Source organism: Crassostrea angulata, chromosome 5 (genome assembly GCF_025612915.1).
Source record: "Crassostrea angulata isolate pt1a10 chromosome 5, ASM2561291v2, whole genome shotgun sequence".
In the NCBI taxonomy this organism is placed as follows: Eukaryota; Metazoa; Mollusca; class Bivalvia; order Ostreida; family Ostreidae; genus Magallana; species Magallana angulata.
This window is the reverse complement of record NC_069115.1, coordinates 53001042-53020789: the sequence shown is the minus strand read 5'-3', so window position 1 is coordinate 53020789 and position 19748 is coordinate 53001042. Positions and strand designations below refer to the sequence as shown.

The 19748-nt window shown below is 33.3% G+C and overlaps 1 protein-coding gene and 1 pseudogene across 5 annotated transcripts; one reads left to right on the top strand and one right to left on the bottom strand.

Moving 5' to 3' along the window:
* Positions 1-1208: 1208 nt before the first annotated feature.
* On the top strand, positions 1209-11799 carry LOC128185101 (tolloid-like protein 2). 5 transcript variants are annotated; one of them, XM_052854776.1, is made up of 10 exons: positions 1209-1427; positions 5403-5498; positions 7543-7648; positions 7769-7881; positions 8305-8460; positions 8852-8936; positions 9071-9207; positions 9663-9812; positions 10455-10577; positions 10900-11799. In XM_052854776.1, exons 1-10 carry the CDS (start codon positions 1367-1369, stop codon positions 11034-11036), a joined length of 1164 nt encoding a protein of 387 aa, XP_052710736.1. In that variant the 5' UTR covers positions 1209-1366; the 3' UTR covers positions 11037-11799. The 5 variants fall into 5 exon arrangements, with proteins under 5 accessions (XP_052710736.1, XP_052710735.1, XP_052710738.1 ...); XM_052854775.1 differs by having other exon boundaries at positions 1210-1427; positions 10897-11797; XM_052854778.1 differs by lacking the exon at positions 1209-1427 and adding an exon at positions 2526-2635 and having other exon boundaries at positions 10897-11796.
* Positions 11800-16782: 4983 nt separating this feature from the next.
* LOC128185502 (toll-like receptor 4) lies at positions 16783-17800 on the bottom strand (annotated as a pseudogene).
* Positions 17801-19748: the final 1948 nt, after the last annotated feature.

The following is a 19748-nucleotide window of genomic DNA, read 5'->3' as shown; positions in this document are numbered from 1 at the left end:
AGGCTGAATTTTCCCCATAGCATCCGGTTTAACCTCGCTTATATATTTTCTGCGTGGACCTCAGGGTCCACGCAATAAACACGAGGCACGATTTTTACTGCGAAACTAAAAGGGTCAAATAAAACCACGTTTTCTAAAATTTAAATGACAATAACATTCGCAGGGGTGGGAATGTCATTGGTCAGTGCGTTCCAGGGTTCGATGTTTGATATGCAAATTAGCATTCACATCATTGAAATCGAACAACCAATCGATGACACCCCTGCGAATGTGTTCGGAATGTTTTCTTTATCGTTGTTAAGTATGTAATAAATCTAGAGGTGCTCGAATGAAAGTTCACAAGACTTCACCGAGATTTGTTCATTTCCTGTGAATTTTCGAGCGGAAGTATAAGTGTTCGGATAATATTCTCAAAATACGTAAGTACTCGTCGATTTTCTTATCATATCCTACTTGGATTTATGCTAAAACATAAACATCTTTTAAGATGTATGTCTTATTTCACCATCTAGCGGTTTTTTTAAATTAAACGATGATATTCAGAACAGAGTTATCGTTAGTTAAAACCACGTGAAGAGTTGTTGATAATATAAACATTGGGCTGCTTAATAAAATCATAGCCATGTTTGATGCTTGTGGTGTGCAATACCATGTTTTTTTTTAAAATAATGGGTGAATGTTTTGCATAAAAACTTAATATATCGAGCCATTTTCAAGGAACATTCTGCATAAAATAGTACAGTCTGTTTCACTATTGATGTTATTACTAGGTCAGGTGCGGATCGAAAATTAATTCTTAGGGGGGATTTCTATTACGCATGTTAATTGTCGCAACAGCAGAAAAAACCCTTTTTTTGTATTGTTACATTTATTTCTAGAACACATTTTATCCACCAATTAATGAAGATAAAGTTTAAAATAAATAAACCTCTAGAATTTATATTTGACTACAAGTATCTTTAAAATAGACTATAAACACGAGGCATATTTTTACTGCGGAACTGAAAGGGTCAAATAAAACCACGTGATCTAAAATTTGAATGACAATAACATTCGCAGGGGTGGATGAGTTAAGTGATAATCAGCATACAAAAGTTTCCGTAAGCCCCGACAGGCAAACTGGCACGTTGTTAGTAAAACGATAATAAATCCTTCGATTTCGTTTCACCCGATTGCACACCTGAAACTCGTGGCCGACGTGTAGTGTTACTTTTGTTGTCTTTGGATTTTTATGCATTTAATTCTTGTTTTATGTGCTTATCATGTTTGTAATTAATGCATTAAACAGTTTATTTGACACTCTTGGTTTGAGAAAAGTGCGTAAAACTTGATAATTCATCGCGACTGACTAAAACGGCTAGGCAAGATGTACGTGTACGTCCACACAGGTGAGACTTCTACAGCGAAATACTGTGAACTATTAAGAGGTATGTGGCTTATATAGGGGTTGTAGGGAAAGTGGTGCTGAAAAGAAATATGGCGGACAGCGCCTATTTACGCGCGGTGTTCAGCTTTAACAAATGGGACTTGTTATTGTATACCAATTTCAACAAGAGACATCCCTCTAACTAATTATTTAATAATCATCAAAAATCATTTCATGAATTTTAGCAACACCCATAGCCCTTCAAGTACAGCAACTTTTAATTTTACAACAAAAATATTGAGTGGTACTCTGAAAATGTCCCTTACTACCTATGCAAGTGCTAAGGTTGCATTTTTGAACCCGTCTAAGCTGCATGTATCGAAATATTCAAATAGTCAATAAGCTATACTTGGTATATATGTTTTGTTGTTTTTTTTTTGCGAAACTGCATCTTTAGCGGGTGCAAAGATGTAACCTTGGTACTTACATTATTATCCGGCAGTCCGTTATCATTTTAATTGAACCTTTAGGACTTGGAAAATCACCGATCCACTTTTTTTTTTACAAACATTGTACGACGATTGGTAAGATAAAAGTACAAGTGTTAGTAAAATACACTTAATAATGAAATTAATTTATCCGTAAACTGTTTAAGATATTTTTAGAATAATGTTATACATGTATAACAATGTTTTATCGGTCGACAATACCGGAATATTTTTTGGTGACAGGAAAGCCCTTTTTATCTTGTCAAAACAACGAAAGAATGCATTAGACATTTAAGTTTGCATCTCAATATGTGATTGTAAAATGAATGAGGAATGAAGAGGAGGGTCGGGGGATGGGCTAGACCCCCTCTCCCCATGACTTACAAAATTATCCTTCGGACCCCCTAGGTCAATCCCGAGGATTAACTTGCATTTGCGCATGTATCAGAACTCCGTTGATTAAACTTAGTCTAACATATAGTTTATTTCAGTTTAAGAATGAATGCATCCTGCGTTACTCTGTTGTTAGATAAAATCCCCGACCTCCCACCAGGAGTTACATTGATGTACTGAAGGCTGTTTACTGTCCGTTAATTGGTGTATAATAGAGGGTGCTCTAAATTGCTATACACCCTGCAGGTCTGAGGTAGATCTCTATTTCTTTCTACATCAGGAAGTCTCGCGTTTATGCCCGCGAGAACAATATGTTTTATGCAAGCGAGAACAAATCAGAGAGAATCTGTACAGTTTGTTGTGCTGTTTCCTGTGAATTAATTATTGTGTAAGTAAAACTCTGTTATCGAATATCACCTAAGTCGTCATTTTTAACTATTCAGTGAGCACATTAATTATTGTCACAGAATGACTTGGAAACTGATATATGAATTATCAATTATTATTAATGCGGAAATGGAGACAGTTGTAACTATTTTTTTTTTTAGAAGTGAACTTATTAAAATTCTTTTTTAAGTATGATTTATGTATCTCAATACATTAAATCATGTCAATTCAATATAATTTATACATCAAGATGCAGGTGTTTTTCATCCTCTTAAAGCGATCCTTTAAAAAAAAGAGATAGACCGGTTAATAAGTACACAAAACATTATGGGCAGACTTGCCAATTTATATCAGAAAGCATATAGTCTTTGCAAAGAAATGTAACGTGCAAGGGGGCCACTGTCTTGGTTCCACATCGGGCCCGTACAAAAGATAGAAACGGGTAGTCCTGATTGCTACACATTTGCGCCAACACTACAAAACCTAATGGAAGCAGGGTGCAAGGCAAACTCGCGCCTGAAAGGCCAAAACACCTGCAGAACTGACCAAACACTTTTGTTCCACCACAACCAACACCTACAAATAGGGATGTCCGCACACTTATATTGCAGCGATACTGAGACGGATGACTGAAGGTTATATCACTGAGGTAACAAAGAGAAAGAAGACAAAAATATCTGTATATTTATTAGAGAATATCTGTATATTAATTAGAGAATATCAAAACATCAACGATCCATTTCATAAAGAAAGAAGCCATTTTTATTGCATTTATATAGTAATGGCAATGATTATAGACTATGTATTTACAATTGGCTGATGTAACAAAATAACAAATAAAGCTAAATCTTTATTTTAACACTATATTATTCCCTGTATGATAAAGAGAATATGAAATATCTCGTTACTGTTTTGAGTGCTTGACTCTCAGGTCTTCCATTGTCCAACAATCTATACATATTTCTCTGTCATAAACATGCCATCTACATGTATTTTATTTGGTATACTTTTTCACACATGTAAAAACTTAAATATCATATGTTAAACACTACTTTTGTCTTGGTTAACATTTATTACTTTTTTGCACTGAAAAAAAAGATAGACAAGTTCCTTTTTTAAACCCTTCACACATAATCACTTTAACTACCAAGAAAAAATCTAATACAGGCACGTAGCATCGTTTTTGAAAGTGGGGGGGGGGGCAGACCCATCCAAAAAATCTTTACAAGCAAAAGAAATAAAACAGGGAAATTTAAAGTTTCCAAAAATCTTCAAAATCCTAATCCGTGGGGGGAGGGGGGGGGGGTGGGGGCAATCAACTATACTTCCAAAAAAAAATTCTTCCCTACCAAATTTTTTTTCCCTCCAAATCATGAAATTCCTAATCCGTGGGGGGGGGGGGGGGGGGGGGGGGGGGGGGGGGGGGGAGGTAATATTCATTTGACTACTCATTTCCTTTTTTCATATCAATTTTTTTACTAACTTCAAAAAAAGTGGGGGGGGGGGGGGCCAACTCCATTATAATTCATTTTTTTATATGTAAATTTTAAAAAATTTCTTGCTGCGAGAAAAAGTGGGGGGCCAGGCCCCCCCTGCCCCCCCCCCCCTGATGCTACGTGCCTGTAATATTAATATTATCTATTGTGCATCTCATTGATTATAGGTTTGGAACTACACACCCTTTTCGATCTTTCTCAATATCCCTTTGGAACTTGTAACATTTCATATCAAGTTTTTACAATTTTTTTCTCTTGTATGAAAAATACTGTTTTCATATCTTGTATGTACAATTATTTCAATAAAAAAACATCCATTGCTCATAAAACAGTCATTCTAATTAATAAAAGATCCTTCTCGCTCCCGTATTTGACATGTCGCTGTGAGCTTGACTGATAAAACAGTGCACAAAGTTTGTTTTTTATACTATGACTAGTACTATTCGCTATGTGATAAGGTCTGCACATTAAAGCCACTCTCAAATATACCCAATGGATGAAGTACACGTGTAATTCTTAGAAAACATGTATACTTGGTTATTAAACTGCCTTAGTGCTGAACCTTATAAATACTTTATCGAGGTGTACTGTACAGTCAGTGGATTTTGGTGGTCCCAGAGACCTACAATAAACGCTTGGTAAGTTCAAAGACAATTTCTATAAGAAGTTTCTATAATTCAATGAAATAATAGAATACCATGATGTCTAACAGCTTATACTACTAAATTAGAATAAATATTTAAACTAAAATTGATTTTGCTTAGCCCAGTTTTATATGTTCTGAAGACCTTGTATAAAGATAAATATTGAAAGAAATGCTCATATATTTACATTTTAAAAAGAGGGAAAATCTGATTTTACTGATTTTTCCCCTCACAGATCTATTTATAGAGTGGGCGCTTAAAAAGCTAATAAAAATGTAATTTGATAAGTAAATAATATTTAAAAACATATTCTGAAACCCAAGTGTCTTAAAATTAGTTCACATTAGTTGGAAAAATCCAACGTTGATGTTAAATAGACTCATGAATCTACAGCAATTCCGAATTGCAAAAACATGTGATTTTTACTACGCCAATGTTACGCCAAAAAACATAGTCCTTTTTGGATTCTTATCTTTGATTACTATATCTATGTCAAGTTGTATGATAGCAAAAAAGAGAGAAAAGTATGATATTTACTTTCATCTTGATTTCATGAATATTTGATCAAATTTACTTTCGACAAGTCGAAAATCAGAAAAATACAGAGGTTTTTAAATTATTTTTGTAGATTTTTTTATTTCTGCTCCTCTCAACAAAATGATCTTTCAACCGATTTTTCTGCTGATTTTGATGTATTCGACATGTGCTCGTTGCATTTTACCAAGTAAGAACATGGCATACTTCTGTTCTCTTCTCTGATATGTTTTAAAATATGACAATTTTAAAATGTCATTTGGATCCTAGAAGATGTTTAAAGTAAGTGATAGATGACATGGCTCTAAAGGTACCATTCGACTTTTGCATGTGCTAGGTCAACTGGATGTTTGTTTAACGTGTACATTTCTTTCTTTTTTTCTTGTAAAAAAAACATTAGAATAAAAGAGATTTGCCTCTGTAACAAATAAAGAGAGCGCTTTTCATTCATACAAATAAAATTTGTCGTTGTTGGCGGCATGAAATATGCGATGCCAGAAAGGAAAATGGAAACAGTACTAGTGACACACCTATTTTTCATATTAAAAAAACCTAAGATGTCTCGCTTAGATTTGTCGCACTACGGGCAGTAAATTACAAAATATTGTTTATGTTCTGAGAATACGTACGACCAATTTTCTAAATAATTATCAGATTTAAGCTGCAGTCGTAAATGTTTTTATTTACCTTTTGAATTTCAACCCCATCCGTCAAAGCACTTTTTCGACGACGTCGCCGGTGAGGTGATGATAAAGAAAAGCGCACATGTATAAAATTTTTTTTAAAAAAACCCACAATTTTGTAGTGTAAAAAAGAACCCCACCAATTTCTCCTTTATTCGTCGTGGTAGGGTTTACAACATGACGTGAAGGATCGCACTGAGTATAAGTCGATCAATGTCAAATGATATACGGCAGTTACCCGTAGTACACGATCCTGTGGTTTTACAGTGCACATAGAAACGATCGAATGGATAAGGAAAAATTCTGCATTAAGATGTACTCAAATGTATGATTAATAATCAAGCTTTGTAATCCGGTAAACGTTGACACCACCCATGGTGTAAAATATGTGTGCATAAAATAAACGTCGAACTGTTAAGAATAAATGTGATTTATAACAAACCTAGGCATTCGGAATAAAATTACGCTACTATTGTTGTTGACAATTTTACATTGAACTTTAAGCCAAGACTAAGTGTTGTCGAAAAGTTTATTACTCCATTTCTGAATGTAAATGCACTTTTTACTTAAAAAATAATTGCAAGTTTACATACTCGTATTCTTCCCGATGTGGCTATGACAGTTTTATCGATTCGTGGATGTTATTATCTTAAATAGCAATAATGTGGTGTAATAACTATGATATCAGTTTATATGTCAAAACCATTTGACAGAAAATCAAAAATATTTAGCAACTTTTAAGGAGACTGTGTGCTCAGCGAATTAGGTAATCTGATCCAAAATAGCAAACATGACAACAGAAAATTAAGAAAGGACAAGCTAAATTTTTACTGACAGCAGCGATCTGACAGCAACGAACATCAAATGAAACTTTTTATAAATGCGATTTTGTAATTAGGGATGGGCACAATTCTATCTGATTTTAAATGTTGTAAAGTTCAATAAAAAAAATGACTCTATAAATTTAACGGCATACAGTTTTTGTAAAATGTCAACAGGCTCTAAACAAACAATTTGTCCTTTGAAATTGCATTTTACAAATTAAGTTGATTTAGTTAATACTTTAGATAACAACCACATATATGTACACCCTTCTCTTCTGTATTTTCATCTTTTCACATTTATTCTTTCTTTGTTAATCTGTGTCTTTAGTAATGAAATAGTTAAATGGTTTAAATTTTTCAAAATATGCCGAAATGTTTTAAATTGAGTTAAAAATTGAAATCTTTGTTGAAATAATAAAACAAAACGAGATTAAAATTTTGACAAATTAAAAAAAATCAAAATTAAGTAAAACTTATAAAAATTTAAATTCAAATTTTACAAATAAAAACGCTTTTGTAACTAAGCTTCAAGAACATCATGTTTGAATTTAGGAACATATGATGGATCATATCGACCTGCGTGCGCCTCCCGGCATGTCTCAACTACCTGATTTACCTGTATCTATAAAAGGGAACATAGATTTAACCTGCTAACTGTAAGATAAATACACGTTCAAATTAATGATAGTGATTCAATTCACTATAATATATTATTGTGTTTTTGAAGCTGATCTTGTCTGTCCGAATAGCGGATCAGAAATCGTCATTGATGGCATTGGTATGGAGTCACAAAAATTTCGATTTCCGGCAGTTGGCACTTTTGGATTCCCCGAGTAGGTCTATTTACAACCTATTATTTTGATCGTTTTAATAAGGTTTTTTTTTTTTTTTGAGGCAATTTATTGTTTTGCACTATATTCGGCATAGATAGTGTTGTTTCTCTCTTGTTTCAGGGATTTTGAATGCAAATGGATCTTTAAAGCACAGCCAGGACTCCGACTTTTGTTACAGAGCAGGGACGCGACCATAGATGAAAATGAAAGAATTCAAGTATTAGATACTAATGGTGAGTTTGCCTTTGATATTGACTTAGAATTTAAAAATTGCTTTTAATTTGCTTTGTTTTGCAATGAAATAAATATTCTCTGATACACGTTTTGCCTAAATTATGTTTGATAGGCGGCAATGTGTAAACTCAGGTGACAGGTACATGTATAAACATATACATATATAATACATAATATATAAATAAACATTTACCTATATCTTTTGTAAGGTCTGTTAATCACAAAGTTGTATATCATTAATGCAGGTTTATGCATAATTTGGTCTTTATTACAGGTACGATGTCTGCTTAGATTTTAAAGTCTTAGATAATCTACAATAGAATTTAAAAAAGTTTACACAATTAAAGACAATCTAAATAAAGCAAAATTCATTATCACCAGGATAAAGATTTCGGAGAAAGCTAAAAAAAAATCCATTCCAGATGACGTCCTTGAGGATGAACCCGGAGCCCTGACAGATCGAGATTCCAACATCGTTACTTCTACCGGTGATTCCTTGACGGTCAGGCTGACCACAGACGGCAATACAGGAAGCACAGAAGAGTTGTTTATCAACGTCATTGCTGGCACAGATTCAGGTGCTTTGAAGCAATCGTCTGTAACATCAATGATGAAATATACAGCTATACTAATAATGAAAAAGATAATAAAATCTGGTAAAATTAATCTTTCAGGGGTTATATCATATTTTCAATTTTTTTTAAAAAGTATGAAGGTGAACGGGTGATTTGAATGCAAGAGTTTGACATTATGCTACATGTAGGTATCTTTATCATGAAATGTTATTCAGCCACATGCACACATTGTTTCTCTGGTTTCTGCATAACTTGGTCATTAATCAGCTGACGATATGTATTTTTTTTATTTGGAATAAAGAAATATAAAAATACACATTGCCGACTTTGGCAACTGATTTGATACTGTTTATGTGAGTGACTTGTAATGTCTAATAAGATTTTTTTTCACTAGGCAATTGCCCAGGTACAACAACGCTTTTTGCTACTGACACGCCTCAGTTTTTGACAACGAATAATTTCCCTAGTAAATATGGGAGGTAAGATTTACAAAAGTACTAAGAGAGAGAGAGAGAGAGAGAGAGAGAGAGAGAGAGAGAGAGAGAGAGAGAGCAACGAAATAAAAAAAACAAAACAAAATGAGAAAACACATCAACTTTGTTCATTGCTATAGCAACGAAGAGTGTGACGTCACTATCCTAGCGGAGGAGGGTAAAGTGGTGAATTATACTTTTGAATTTACAAATATGGAGGAATTCGTACCTGCCCGAAGGCGAATCGGCTGTTTTGACACCATTGAAGTATTTGACGGTAGATAATATAAGATTTTTTTTTAAAAAAAGCAGTCTTATGAATATTCTTTGTTGAAATAACTTCAACTAGACTTATTGTTAATAATTAACGTGTTTTCTAAATTTGTAACTATTCTATATCAAATTTGTGATTTTGCGAAAATTGATAATACATCATACACAGGATGAATCTCTGCCATTCAGTTAAATGGAATGTGATCAGTAACTAAAAGGTGACTGAATAGCATAGCTGTGCCATTCAGTCACCTTTCCAGACCATTCAGTCAACATTCAGTTGACTGAATGGCAAAGGTTCATCCTGTGATGAAATATATGAACATCGCCATGTGAAGTAATTTGATGTGATAAATCAAAAATGTACTACTGCGCATGTTAAAACCTACAAAGTTAACAACTATTTTAACTCCCTATATGAAACAGATACAGATAATCTACACATGTTTTCTGTTTCAGGTTCCTCAACTGACAATACGTTGTTCGACAGCTGTGATCCGTTCTTCCCTCAAAACTTTGGACTCAGCAGTGGGCAAAGTCTGCGAGTTCGATACGAAACTGGGTCTATTAAGGAGGAATTCGGGTTTCTTCTGCGGTACAAGCAAGAAGGTTATCAGTATTTTTGATATTTTTTCTGTCATACGACTGTTTATAGACAGCGCATCTTCGTGTCTGTTAGAATTTGTACTAGTGTCCTTTCTGGCATACATTATTTTTCAAATTATATCTGCACCCAAACCGTTTGGACCCGAGACTGGATTCATAAGGGTGCCTCACTACAAGCGAGTTCCCCAAACATAGATTATCCCCCAAAACTAGACACGACATTAGTAATTTGCTTTAGCAATTAGCACACGGCGGGCGCGACCGGTGACAAGGGATGATTACCACTCCTAGGTCCCATCTCTATCTTTTTAGAGGTCCGTGGTGCTCTGGTTTGAATTTTTATTTCGTTATGTGGATTTTTTAGATAGTTGACAGTTTTTTATTGCCATATTTCATTTTATAGATTGATTTTAATTCCCCCCCCCCCCAATTTATTGACTTTCATTATGACGGAGTAAGTGAAGTGTACGTCACATCGCCTGACATTAAAGACATTTTAAAGTTATACTTTTGTAACATATATCATATACTGATTTTATAATTTCACTTGTGTGTACAAAAAGGGGTGTTTGGGAAGAAATCGTATCGGCCACACTGAAAGGTGTTTCGGGCTGCAATTTTTTTTTATAAATAGCTTTGTTACAGATGTTGATGAGTGTGCTGCGTTACCAGGGCCGTGTTCTGATAATGCCATTTGTATGAACACAGACGGATCCTTCCTGTGTGAATGTAGACCCGGATTTACAGGCAATGGATTCCAATGCGAAGGTGAAAGACGTAAAACAATATCTGACAAAAGAACACATTTTCAAAATGTGGTTAATAAAGTATTTTTAATATTATATGCTGAGGCAATGTGAATTATCAATTTTATAGATTCCTTCTTTTTCTCGAGTTCTTTTAAAATAAAGAATTCCATCGATTTGTATCACATCGAAAGAAAAATACATCCTGTTTTGTTAACACTTCAACATCAAAACATGTGAACTGCTATATATTTAAAAAAATATCCTTGAAAATGATTTTTACAATGCATAATCATTATCTTTAATAAAAACGTAAAATAATTGTACTTTTTTTTAAATAGCAGCAACGCCAGTTATCCGCAAGTTCATCATTCCCTTTCTGGCCTCTTCTGTTGGGGCCGGTCTCACGGGGGCGGGACTCCTGTTTACACTGTACGTCCTGGCCAATGCTGGAGAAACTCCTTACAATGTCAAGTGGTAAATGCAGGATGAGCTATGTCGCATAACCGTTTTGGTGAAGAAGAAAATACGTGTCTCTGTTTTTTGGTTTTTTTTAATTCTGTTAAAATAAAGTACTCGAGGAAGGTAAATGTACGTAAATTATGACTTGTTACAAAAAATACCAGTTTGTAAATGGCCCTCTAAAAAATAACACTTTATATTAAAGGCATCTCAATGAATTTCTTAACCGGGTTGATCTTAAATTAGATAATGCATAACAAGCGTTAATTTATAAATACAATGCGTTCAACAGGACCCGGATGCATATATATCTTATCTGTAGGTAAAGGAAAATGCAAGTTGACGGCAAGGAAGGCGGGCTTTAAGAATCAGAGAGCAGGAATCGCGTACACTTTACTCATGAGGTATATTCCACGTGACACTGTTCTCATTAATATTCATGTCCCTCACTGAAGAAAACAACATACCTTTTATGTGTTAAATTTCTGTGATTAAATCGAAACTTGTATTTTTTTTAACGAGAACACTTGTCAGGGCATTGCACGGGTTATCTGTGTATGTTTTGTCATTAAAATCAGTGATTCACATCTCAAATTAACTTGAAAAGCCTCACTATTCAACCAATATATTATCTAAAAATAGGACTGTACCAGCAAAAATGGATGATAAATAAAACAGTTAAATATCTTGCTTGAAACAAAATAGAATTATAACCTGAAAAAAATCTATTTCAATTTCTATTGATAATTCCTACAGAAATACGCAATAATGATAATAAAACCCCCATTAATTGCCGAGTTGCGAGTTCGATAGCTTACGAAAAATACGACAAATGCCAAATTGAAAGTAGATTTGTCAAAGAGGAATCAACAAAGCTAGATTTCTAACGCAATTAGTTTGCAATAAAAACGTTGCACAAAGACGAGGAAGAACTTTGCCTATGAATGGCAAGTATTTTTAAAATCAATTCGGAAATACCTTACTGAGCTGTTTTATCACTATGCCGATTTTTTTTTTTGGGAGGGGGGGGGGGTTTGCAGAAAAACTACACTAGCAAAACTCTTTAACTTTTAACCATATGTCATTAAAACCAACTCTATTTGCGAAGTTTCAAGAAAATCGACCGTCTGTTTTTTTTAGGGACCATCTCAAAATAGAGGTACATTTACTATAGGAATATAAAGGCACTTGTCGTTTTCCACATTTCGTAGCCGATTAAAAAAAATACTACAAGCTTTTTTTCTCAAAGTGTTATATATGATTAGTAATATTATTTCCTGCCTTAAATGTAAAAAATATTAAATTCTACCGTCCGGTTTTTAGTAGGGGCCATCTCAAAATATTCAAATGCACCAAATTTTGCTATATATTTGGAGCATTACGAATGAAGATTGGTATTATTGATTCATTCAAAAAGTAAGGAAAATGTTCTCGAGGATAGCATCATTCTGTGTATAAAATTTCAACGTTGTACAATTTTTACTTTTTCTTTTATGTTATTTCTAATGACGTGCTCCTACAAAACTTCATTTGATCACAACCTCATAAAAGAGCAATGGCATTACTCCCCTACTGCACAACAGAAAAATCGTGTTAAAAACAAAAATTTCTTTACAAAAATCTAAAATATTTCATCTGTATTTTGTGTATTGTGTTCAATTTTATAAATGATATCGAAAAAATTCATGAGAAGTATAAATCCACTGTATTGTACTAAAATGCGACATGCGCAATGAAAACTAAAGTCGGTCTCTTTAAATACACTTTATTCCTAAAACGCCACGCTTCGAATATTCAGGATTAAAAGGAATCGCCATCTTAACATCTCTTATGAACAAAACAAGCGGATTTTGATCCCGGACGAAGTAAATAACTCCATATATTTTAAATACTATTTCCTTTCAGATATGAATTTAAGCATATTTTCAAAACTTTAAACTAATTTAATGTATTTTTTTTTAAAGGTTGATCTATAATTTGTTTGAAAAAAATGATTTCAAAATTAAACAATGGAAAGAGGTATAACATTTTAGCCATCCTTAGGTGAAAGCTCAAGTGAGCTTTTCTGATCACATGTTGTCCGTCGTCCGAATGTCTGTCCGTCCGTCCGTCCGTCTGTAAACTTTTTTTTACTTTTTTAACTTCTTCTCTAAAACCAAATTTATCACAAAACAATCTTATGGGAAGGTATATATAAATTGCCCAAATGAAAGGTCAGTTTATATTCAAAGCGGAGAAAACCTCGAGACTGTAAAAAGGGGGTGCATTTTAAAAAATGTTTTACTCAAGAACTACTGAGTCAATTTCAACGTAATTTAGCATAAATCTTTATGGAAAGGCAAAAAATAAATTGCAAAAATAAAGTGATTTTTATGTTTTAAATTTGATCTTATTACAAAAAAAGATATCAAAAGGTGAGGGTACCAATCAGTTCGTAAGTTCGGGTTCGTTATTCCATATCTCGAAAACTGGGCTCTTTGTTTGAAGTAGCCATTATGGGTGCACGTTAAAAGGGTCAATCAAACAAAGATCAATTTGTTTATTGTGCTACAGTTTGCGTGTGAAAAATATCTTTGAAACATTATTATTATTATTCAATCAGTCATCCAAAAAGGAATTGTTTAAATTAAAATCATTGTCGATCAGGCGTTTAACAAAAGGAACAGCCCATTTTCCATATATGTGAATGTTGCCATGGTAAATACAGTTTTCTTGTGATTCAAAGGTTAATCCGTGCAAATCTGTAAAGTTCGTGCTTTTTATGTACAATATTTGTAGATTAGTTTGGATCAAGAAAATATCCATGCGAAGTAAGCAACAAATGGCATCAAGAGAAAAATGATGAACAATGTATAAAATTTATTAACTATAGCTACTTGAATTGACGTTGTCTATTCAAAAACCTTAACAATATATCTGTAGTGGTTTTTTTTTTTAAATCGGACAAATGTTTATATTTTTACGCCGATAAGTAAGTCTTGCTTGGATTGCGTAGATATCTGTCTATTCATGCATGCATAATTTACAATTGATTTCCGTGAGAAATAGAGGAAAACATACTTAGTGGATGTAATAATATATCATCACAGAAACATTACAAATTGGTAAAATAACATTATAGTGTGCCAAGCAGCCTTGAAAGCACAATATCGCTCAGTAACCTTGTTGTATGCTGTAGATACATATGCATACTAAATCAAAATGTGGAAAATAATGGAATAAATGAGTTTTATTGTTGTTTGGCAGTTGTGAATTTTAAGCAAGATCAATATAATATAATATCTATGTCCGATTTTTACCAAAAAAGTCACAAAATATATACATTTAAAGGATATGATATTTGATATCGATAAATGATGTACATTAGAAAAGTTATTATACCCGAAATAAGTACTGGGGTCGATTTTACTAAATACGCGATACACGACACATGCGTCTCTCTACCGTAAAATAAGTGCGTTTTACTTATTTGCATTTAATCAAGAGGAATTTGTTTATTCTTTGTTCTTTTCCTTTTCTCTGTCATTATTTTCTGACTTCCTTTTTATAAAAAAGACGACAGTTTGTATGTGCCAATTAGGCGGAGAACAATCAAGATCACAGTTTAATAAACGGAACTCAGGGGAAAAGTTTGTAAAACATTAATCGATTAGTCAAGAGGAATTTGTTTATTCTTTTTTCTTTTCCTTTTCTCTGTCATTATTTTCTAACTTCACTTATATAAAAAGACGAAAGTTTGTGTGTGCCTAATAGGCGGAAAATAATCAAAATCACAGTTTAAAAAGCGGAAATCAGGGGAAAAGTTATGCTTTTATACAAGTTATTTTTATATAAGTTTTTATATAAGTTATACTTTTATAAAGTTTGTGATTAACATTAATCACAAAAAACCTCAGAAATCGCAGGTTTGAGGTTTATAAAGTAAAACAAATAAATACAGGTACATGCAACTGCGATTTTGAAAAGCTTTTTGAAGGAAACTCTGCATACCAAATCGGTCATAAGCACGAGCTCTCGGACTAATAGATTTTTTCTACTACCAATTTTTACTGTACGGCCTCAAAAAATATACTGAACAGAACTTACATTAATTCAATTACATACAATTAAAAAAAGTAATATGTTTGAAAATCTTAGTTGTATGACAAACGAGAATTTAAATAACATTAAACATTAAACTTTCAACTCTAACATAAAAGTGAGCTTTACTTATCAATGTTTAATCAAAGTTCAATGTGAAGACTGCTATTAACAATAGCAATTGTACTAAAGATGGCTTATCACACCTTGAAATAGTTTCTTAAACCAACAGAAAACTACTTCATTATGGCAAATAGCATAATGTTTAAGATGTACATTAGTCAAAAAGAGGAACAAGTATTGAATTTTTAATTATGATTTCCAAACATCCGAAGCTCACAAGCTTGATATATTATACACCGAGCTGTGATGATATTCACCAAATTGAATAATATAAACATTTAAATAAAACATTACGTCGTCATAAAAAAGTATAAGCCTTGCTGTAGTGAGCTTCCTTAAATTGTCACTAAGCACAATAAAATTCGTACTTATCTCTAAAGCCAGAGGTACATTATACATCTAACCTCATTACTTTTCTTCACATACAATGTATATTTAATATCACCATTATTCAGAAAATCAGAATCACTGTTCGATCATTCTGATTAATCGATCCCAGAAATCATCATATGCGCACGATTCCATTGGATACTCAATATACCGGTCTTTCCTTATAAGATCCATGAGTGTTTTAGGAAGATGTTTACCGTTGTATACCTCGGGTAACAATATGAGAATGACGTAATCAAGAGACCCACGGTCTTCGATACCTTCTATCTTAGCCATGTTTAATTCATAGTCACGCCACTTAGACTCCAAATACTTTTTGGACACTATGCAAACTGTTCGTCTACTTTCTTGTAGACTTTTCATGGTGCTGTCTATCTTTGAAATGCCTGGCAAGTAATCCCGATCTCTGATTAGAAGTCTGAGGTGTTTGTTGACTTCTAATCTAGGTATTACTTGCTTTAAGACAAACATTAATTCTTGACCACTGTATGAAAGGAAGGCATCATATTCATAATGCATGGTATCTGGTATACATCTATTCAACGGAGTTACAAAACCAAACCTTTGCTTGGATTTGTAGATAAGATATCGTATTTTCCATTTGTTTTTAATAACTATAATACTAATAATAAATGTGACAAATATTGCTGAGGAGACTGAACAGCCTATGTACCAACCCAAGAATGATTTACATTGCTTTTGCAAGTTGTGTACAGAGGATTCAAGAGATTTGAAATCGAACATGGAATCTGTTGTAGAGCAAGTATAGTTTTCAATGTGTAAAAAATAATTTTTGTTCTCATGCATCCATTCCAAGAACTCTTGATTCTCACAAGTACAAGCTATCCCATTTCTTGAAATGTCAATGGTTAAATTGGATAGTTGAAAAGCGTCTCCAAACTGTTGCCGAGCGTGTGAACTTAGCGTTGCAAATTTGTTCTCAGACAAATCAAGTAACTTGAGATTCGACATTTTGCTCACATCTACCAACCATTCAGATAATCCATTGTTGCTTGCATCTATATATCTTAATTCGTTCGAGTTTCTTAGGAGAAGTTTTGGTAGTGACAGTATCCTGTTAAAAGATATGTCTAGCACCTCAAGACTGGTAAACGTTTTAAAGATTTCACCAGTTGAGTCTCCTTCCAGATCCTGACTGATAGCATTGTGAGAAAAGTTCAAATGTTTCATTGATTTTGCATCAAGTAATCGAACCATGCGGGAACAAAAATTGTTTGACATATCCATTGTCTCAACATGATTTGAAAGAGCATGCACATGCTCCCTTAAAGCCGATATAAAGTTGTTTTGTAGGTAAATATGTCGAAGGTTCGAAGTAGTAAATGTAAAATGAGGTTCAATGATATATATTTGGCTATTTTGTGCATAAAGAGTTTCTAGATTCGGTGGTAAAGGAAAACTCCAGTTAATATTGAAAATCATGTGCCCTGGTTGATGAGCAGTTCTTTTCAAATTCTCATCTACTTTTTCTTGACAATGGCTTAGGATCGGCATGAGGTATAATTGTGAATATGATTGAAAACTTACGTTAATCACTTTTAATCCCAGCATTGAGCTTAACTCTAACATGTACAGACCTGTTGTTAATTTATTTTCTGCAACTCCCAATATTTGTAAAGTCGTTGGCAAGTAATAAATCACGCCCGACTCAAACAGTTCAAGTCTGTTACTTCCGAGATAGAGTTCTGTCAAATTAGTTTTCCTAATGTTTTCTAAATGATTTCTTTTAATGACGGTACCAACACCAGTTTCACAATTGATTCCATTAAAATTCAATACCGAAATCTGTGTTTGGTTTAGGCCAAATGTTATATTAGGCAAAGATGCAAATCCAAGTTCTCTGTTGTAAGAAATGTTAAGGTACTGTAAATTAATCAGCCCTCCAAAGACCCCTTCGTCAACATCACGTATGTTGCAGTATGACAAATCCAAATAGTTTAACATAGGTAAAAATCCAAAAGACGTTTCGTTCAATTGCTTGATATTATTCCACGAAATGTCCAAGTAAGAAACGCTGTTATTGAATTTTGGTATATATGAAAAACCTCTTCTAGAGCAATTGACCATCACTTCCTCATCTCTGTGTGTCCATTTGCATTTTTCTGAAAATGACTTGCCTAAGCTTGATGTGGTTATACCAAACACTATCAATATAAAGAGGGTAGACATTTTCTCATCTCTCAATGGTATTAAATCATCGTTAGCAAATAGTTTATGCACGGAACAATATGTATTCAACTTCCTTGGAGTGTTTTCAAATTTTAACGAATAAATTTTAATGTGTCCTAAATATGCCCCATAAATTAAGGATTTCCTTTCTAGATGTCAGGTTTACTTTATGTTCATCGGTTTATATTTTTCTTTTGAGGAATCGAGTTTAAATTCTTTGCAGACTGACCTGTTTGATTTCCACCTAACTATATTTATTATTATCATATTGAAAAAGCACAACTTAATCGAATTCAATTGCACAAAAATGCTAGAGATGAAATAGTTTTATTATGGAGATGTGGGTAAACAGTAAATATTTAATAGAAAAAAAAACTTTAAAAAAATAGAAAAGAAAGAATACATTAAATATGGTTTCCTTTAGTATTGTCCATTATGTTAGCTGACTTTACGAATGAAATGCGCGCGACGTTGTGGATAGTCGCTGAAGTACCTCTTCGATATATATTTCATTCATAGCATGATAGACTCTTTCTCCTGCCGTTTGATTGTTTTTGACAAGTATACCAGTACTTTCCTTTTGGGTATTGGTTTATTAAATTTAACACAGTGATATAACGATGTGTGTCAGATTCTTTAACTAAACCTTTACGAGTTTTTCCACGACCAGAGATTTTTGTGTGTTGTTCATCGTCGCATTTTCGTTAATCGTTTTTTTATTTCCTTATTTTTGCTTTTTAACATGTTTATAACTGTTTCGATTTCTTCTTTGAGTTTCCTGCTTCTCTTTCTTGAGACGTTTTTTCTTTTCATTTAATTTCCCACAGATAAATATACTTCCCTTTCTAGTTCTGAAGTTTTTATTGGTCAAATTTTGTCTAGTCTTTGTAAAACGTCTTGAGTGATTTAGTGTGATTTAGCCAGATTGTCAAATTTGTAACTCTAATCAATCGGTTAAATTCTATCTTGATATTACAATTTCATTTTTCAGGGTTGAGATCATTTTGGTGGAGGGTTGCTATTTATAACGGAAACCTGCTGCACCTGTAGTATTTGATACGCATGATTGCTTGAAGTGCACTTTCAGTTGTCTGTTGGCAGGTTATTGAGTGCATTTGTTTCTTTGTGTGCAATATCTGCATGTATCGGCATTATCATGTGATTCTGCTTTCTCTACATGTGTGTGTGATCTACACAGCAATTTATATCATATATATGTCACATATGTTAAACATGTGTGATGCATATGTGATATCACGTACAATGAACGAGATTTCAAGTAACACTTCTGTTTAACGTACGTAAACGAATCATACGTTTGATCCACATACTTTTAACGTATGTGGATCAAACATATGCTTTTCATATGTATAACGTAGTGTCACATGTGTATTATTTAAAATGAAATGACTTAATTATTTTAATATTGAGTTAATTCTTGATACACTTCATCTTGCTGCTTGAACCAATACAACTGATTACCCACTAACTTTAGCAGATCTTGAAAAAGAATTCTATTCATTTTGTTTACCGCTACTAGTTAATCTAAAATTAGAAATAACAAAGCCCGTTTTCAGATTGAGAGATAATTTGATTCCAACCACTGATTACATTTAGATATATTTAGACCCAAGCAAAACCTTATGTAAAATAAATGGTTTAAATAACCTGTGTCTTGAAAACCATGGAATCTGCAGGAAGTAAACCGTATTCTCTAAAACAACATTTCATTATTTATTTCAAGTTTTACTTCCAATAAACAACGATTTATGTTCGTGACCAAGCCTTATCCAGACCCTTGATGTTATAACCTTACAACAACGACTGGTTCGCTAACTAAAACCCAATTTACGCAAAACATTAAAATGGAACAAGCATTCTTAGAGTATTGCAAAAGCAATACACGTCCCCTACCGGTTTGTATTATTCTACGAAAGCTTCCAAGCAC

What these genes read in the sequence shown, in the direction of transcription:
- LOC128185101 (XM_052854775.1), top strand. Translation starts at nt 1,367, where the DNA reads ATGTACGTGTACGTCCACACAGGTGAGACTTCTACAGCGAAATACTGT. An exon ending in TTCCCTAGTAAATATGGGAG is followed by an intron (nt 8,937 to 9,070) that starts GTAAGATTTACA and finishes TCATTGCTATAG; the next exon opens with CAACGAAGAGTGTGACGTCA. An exon ending in CAATGGATTCCAATGCGAAG is followed by an intron (nt 10,578 to 10,896) that starts GTGAAAGACGTA and finishes TTTTTTAAATAG; the next exon opens with CAGCAACGCCAGTTATCCGC.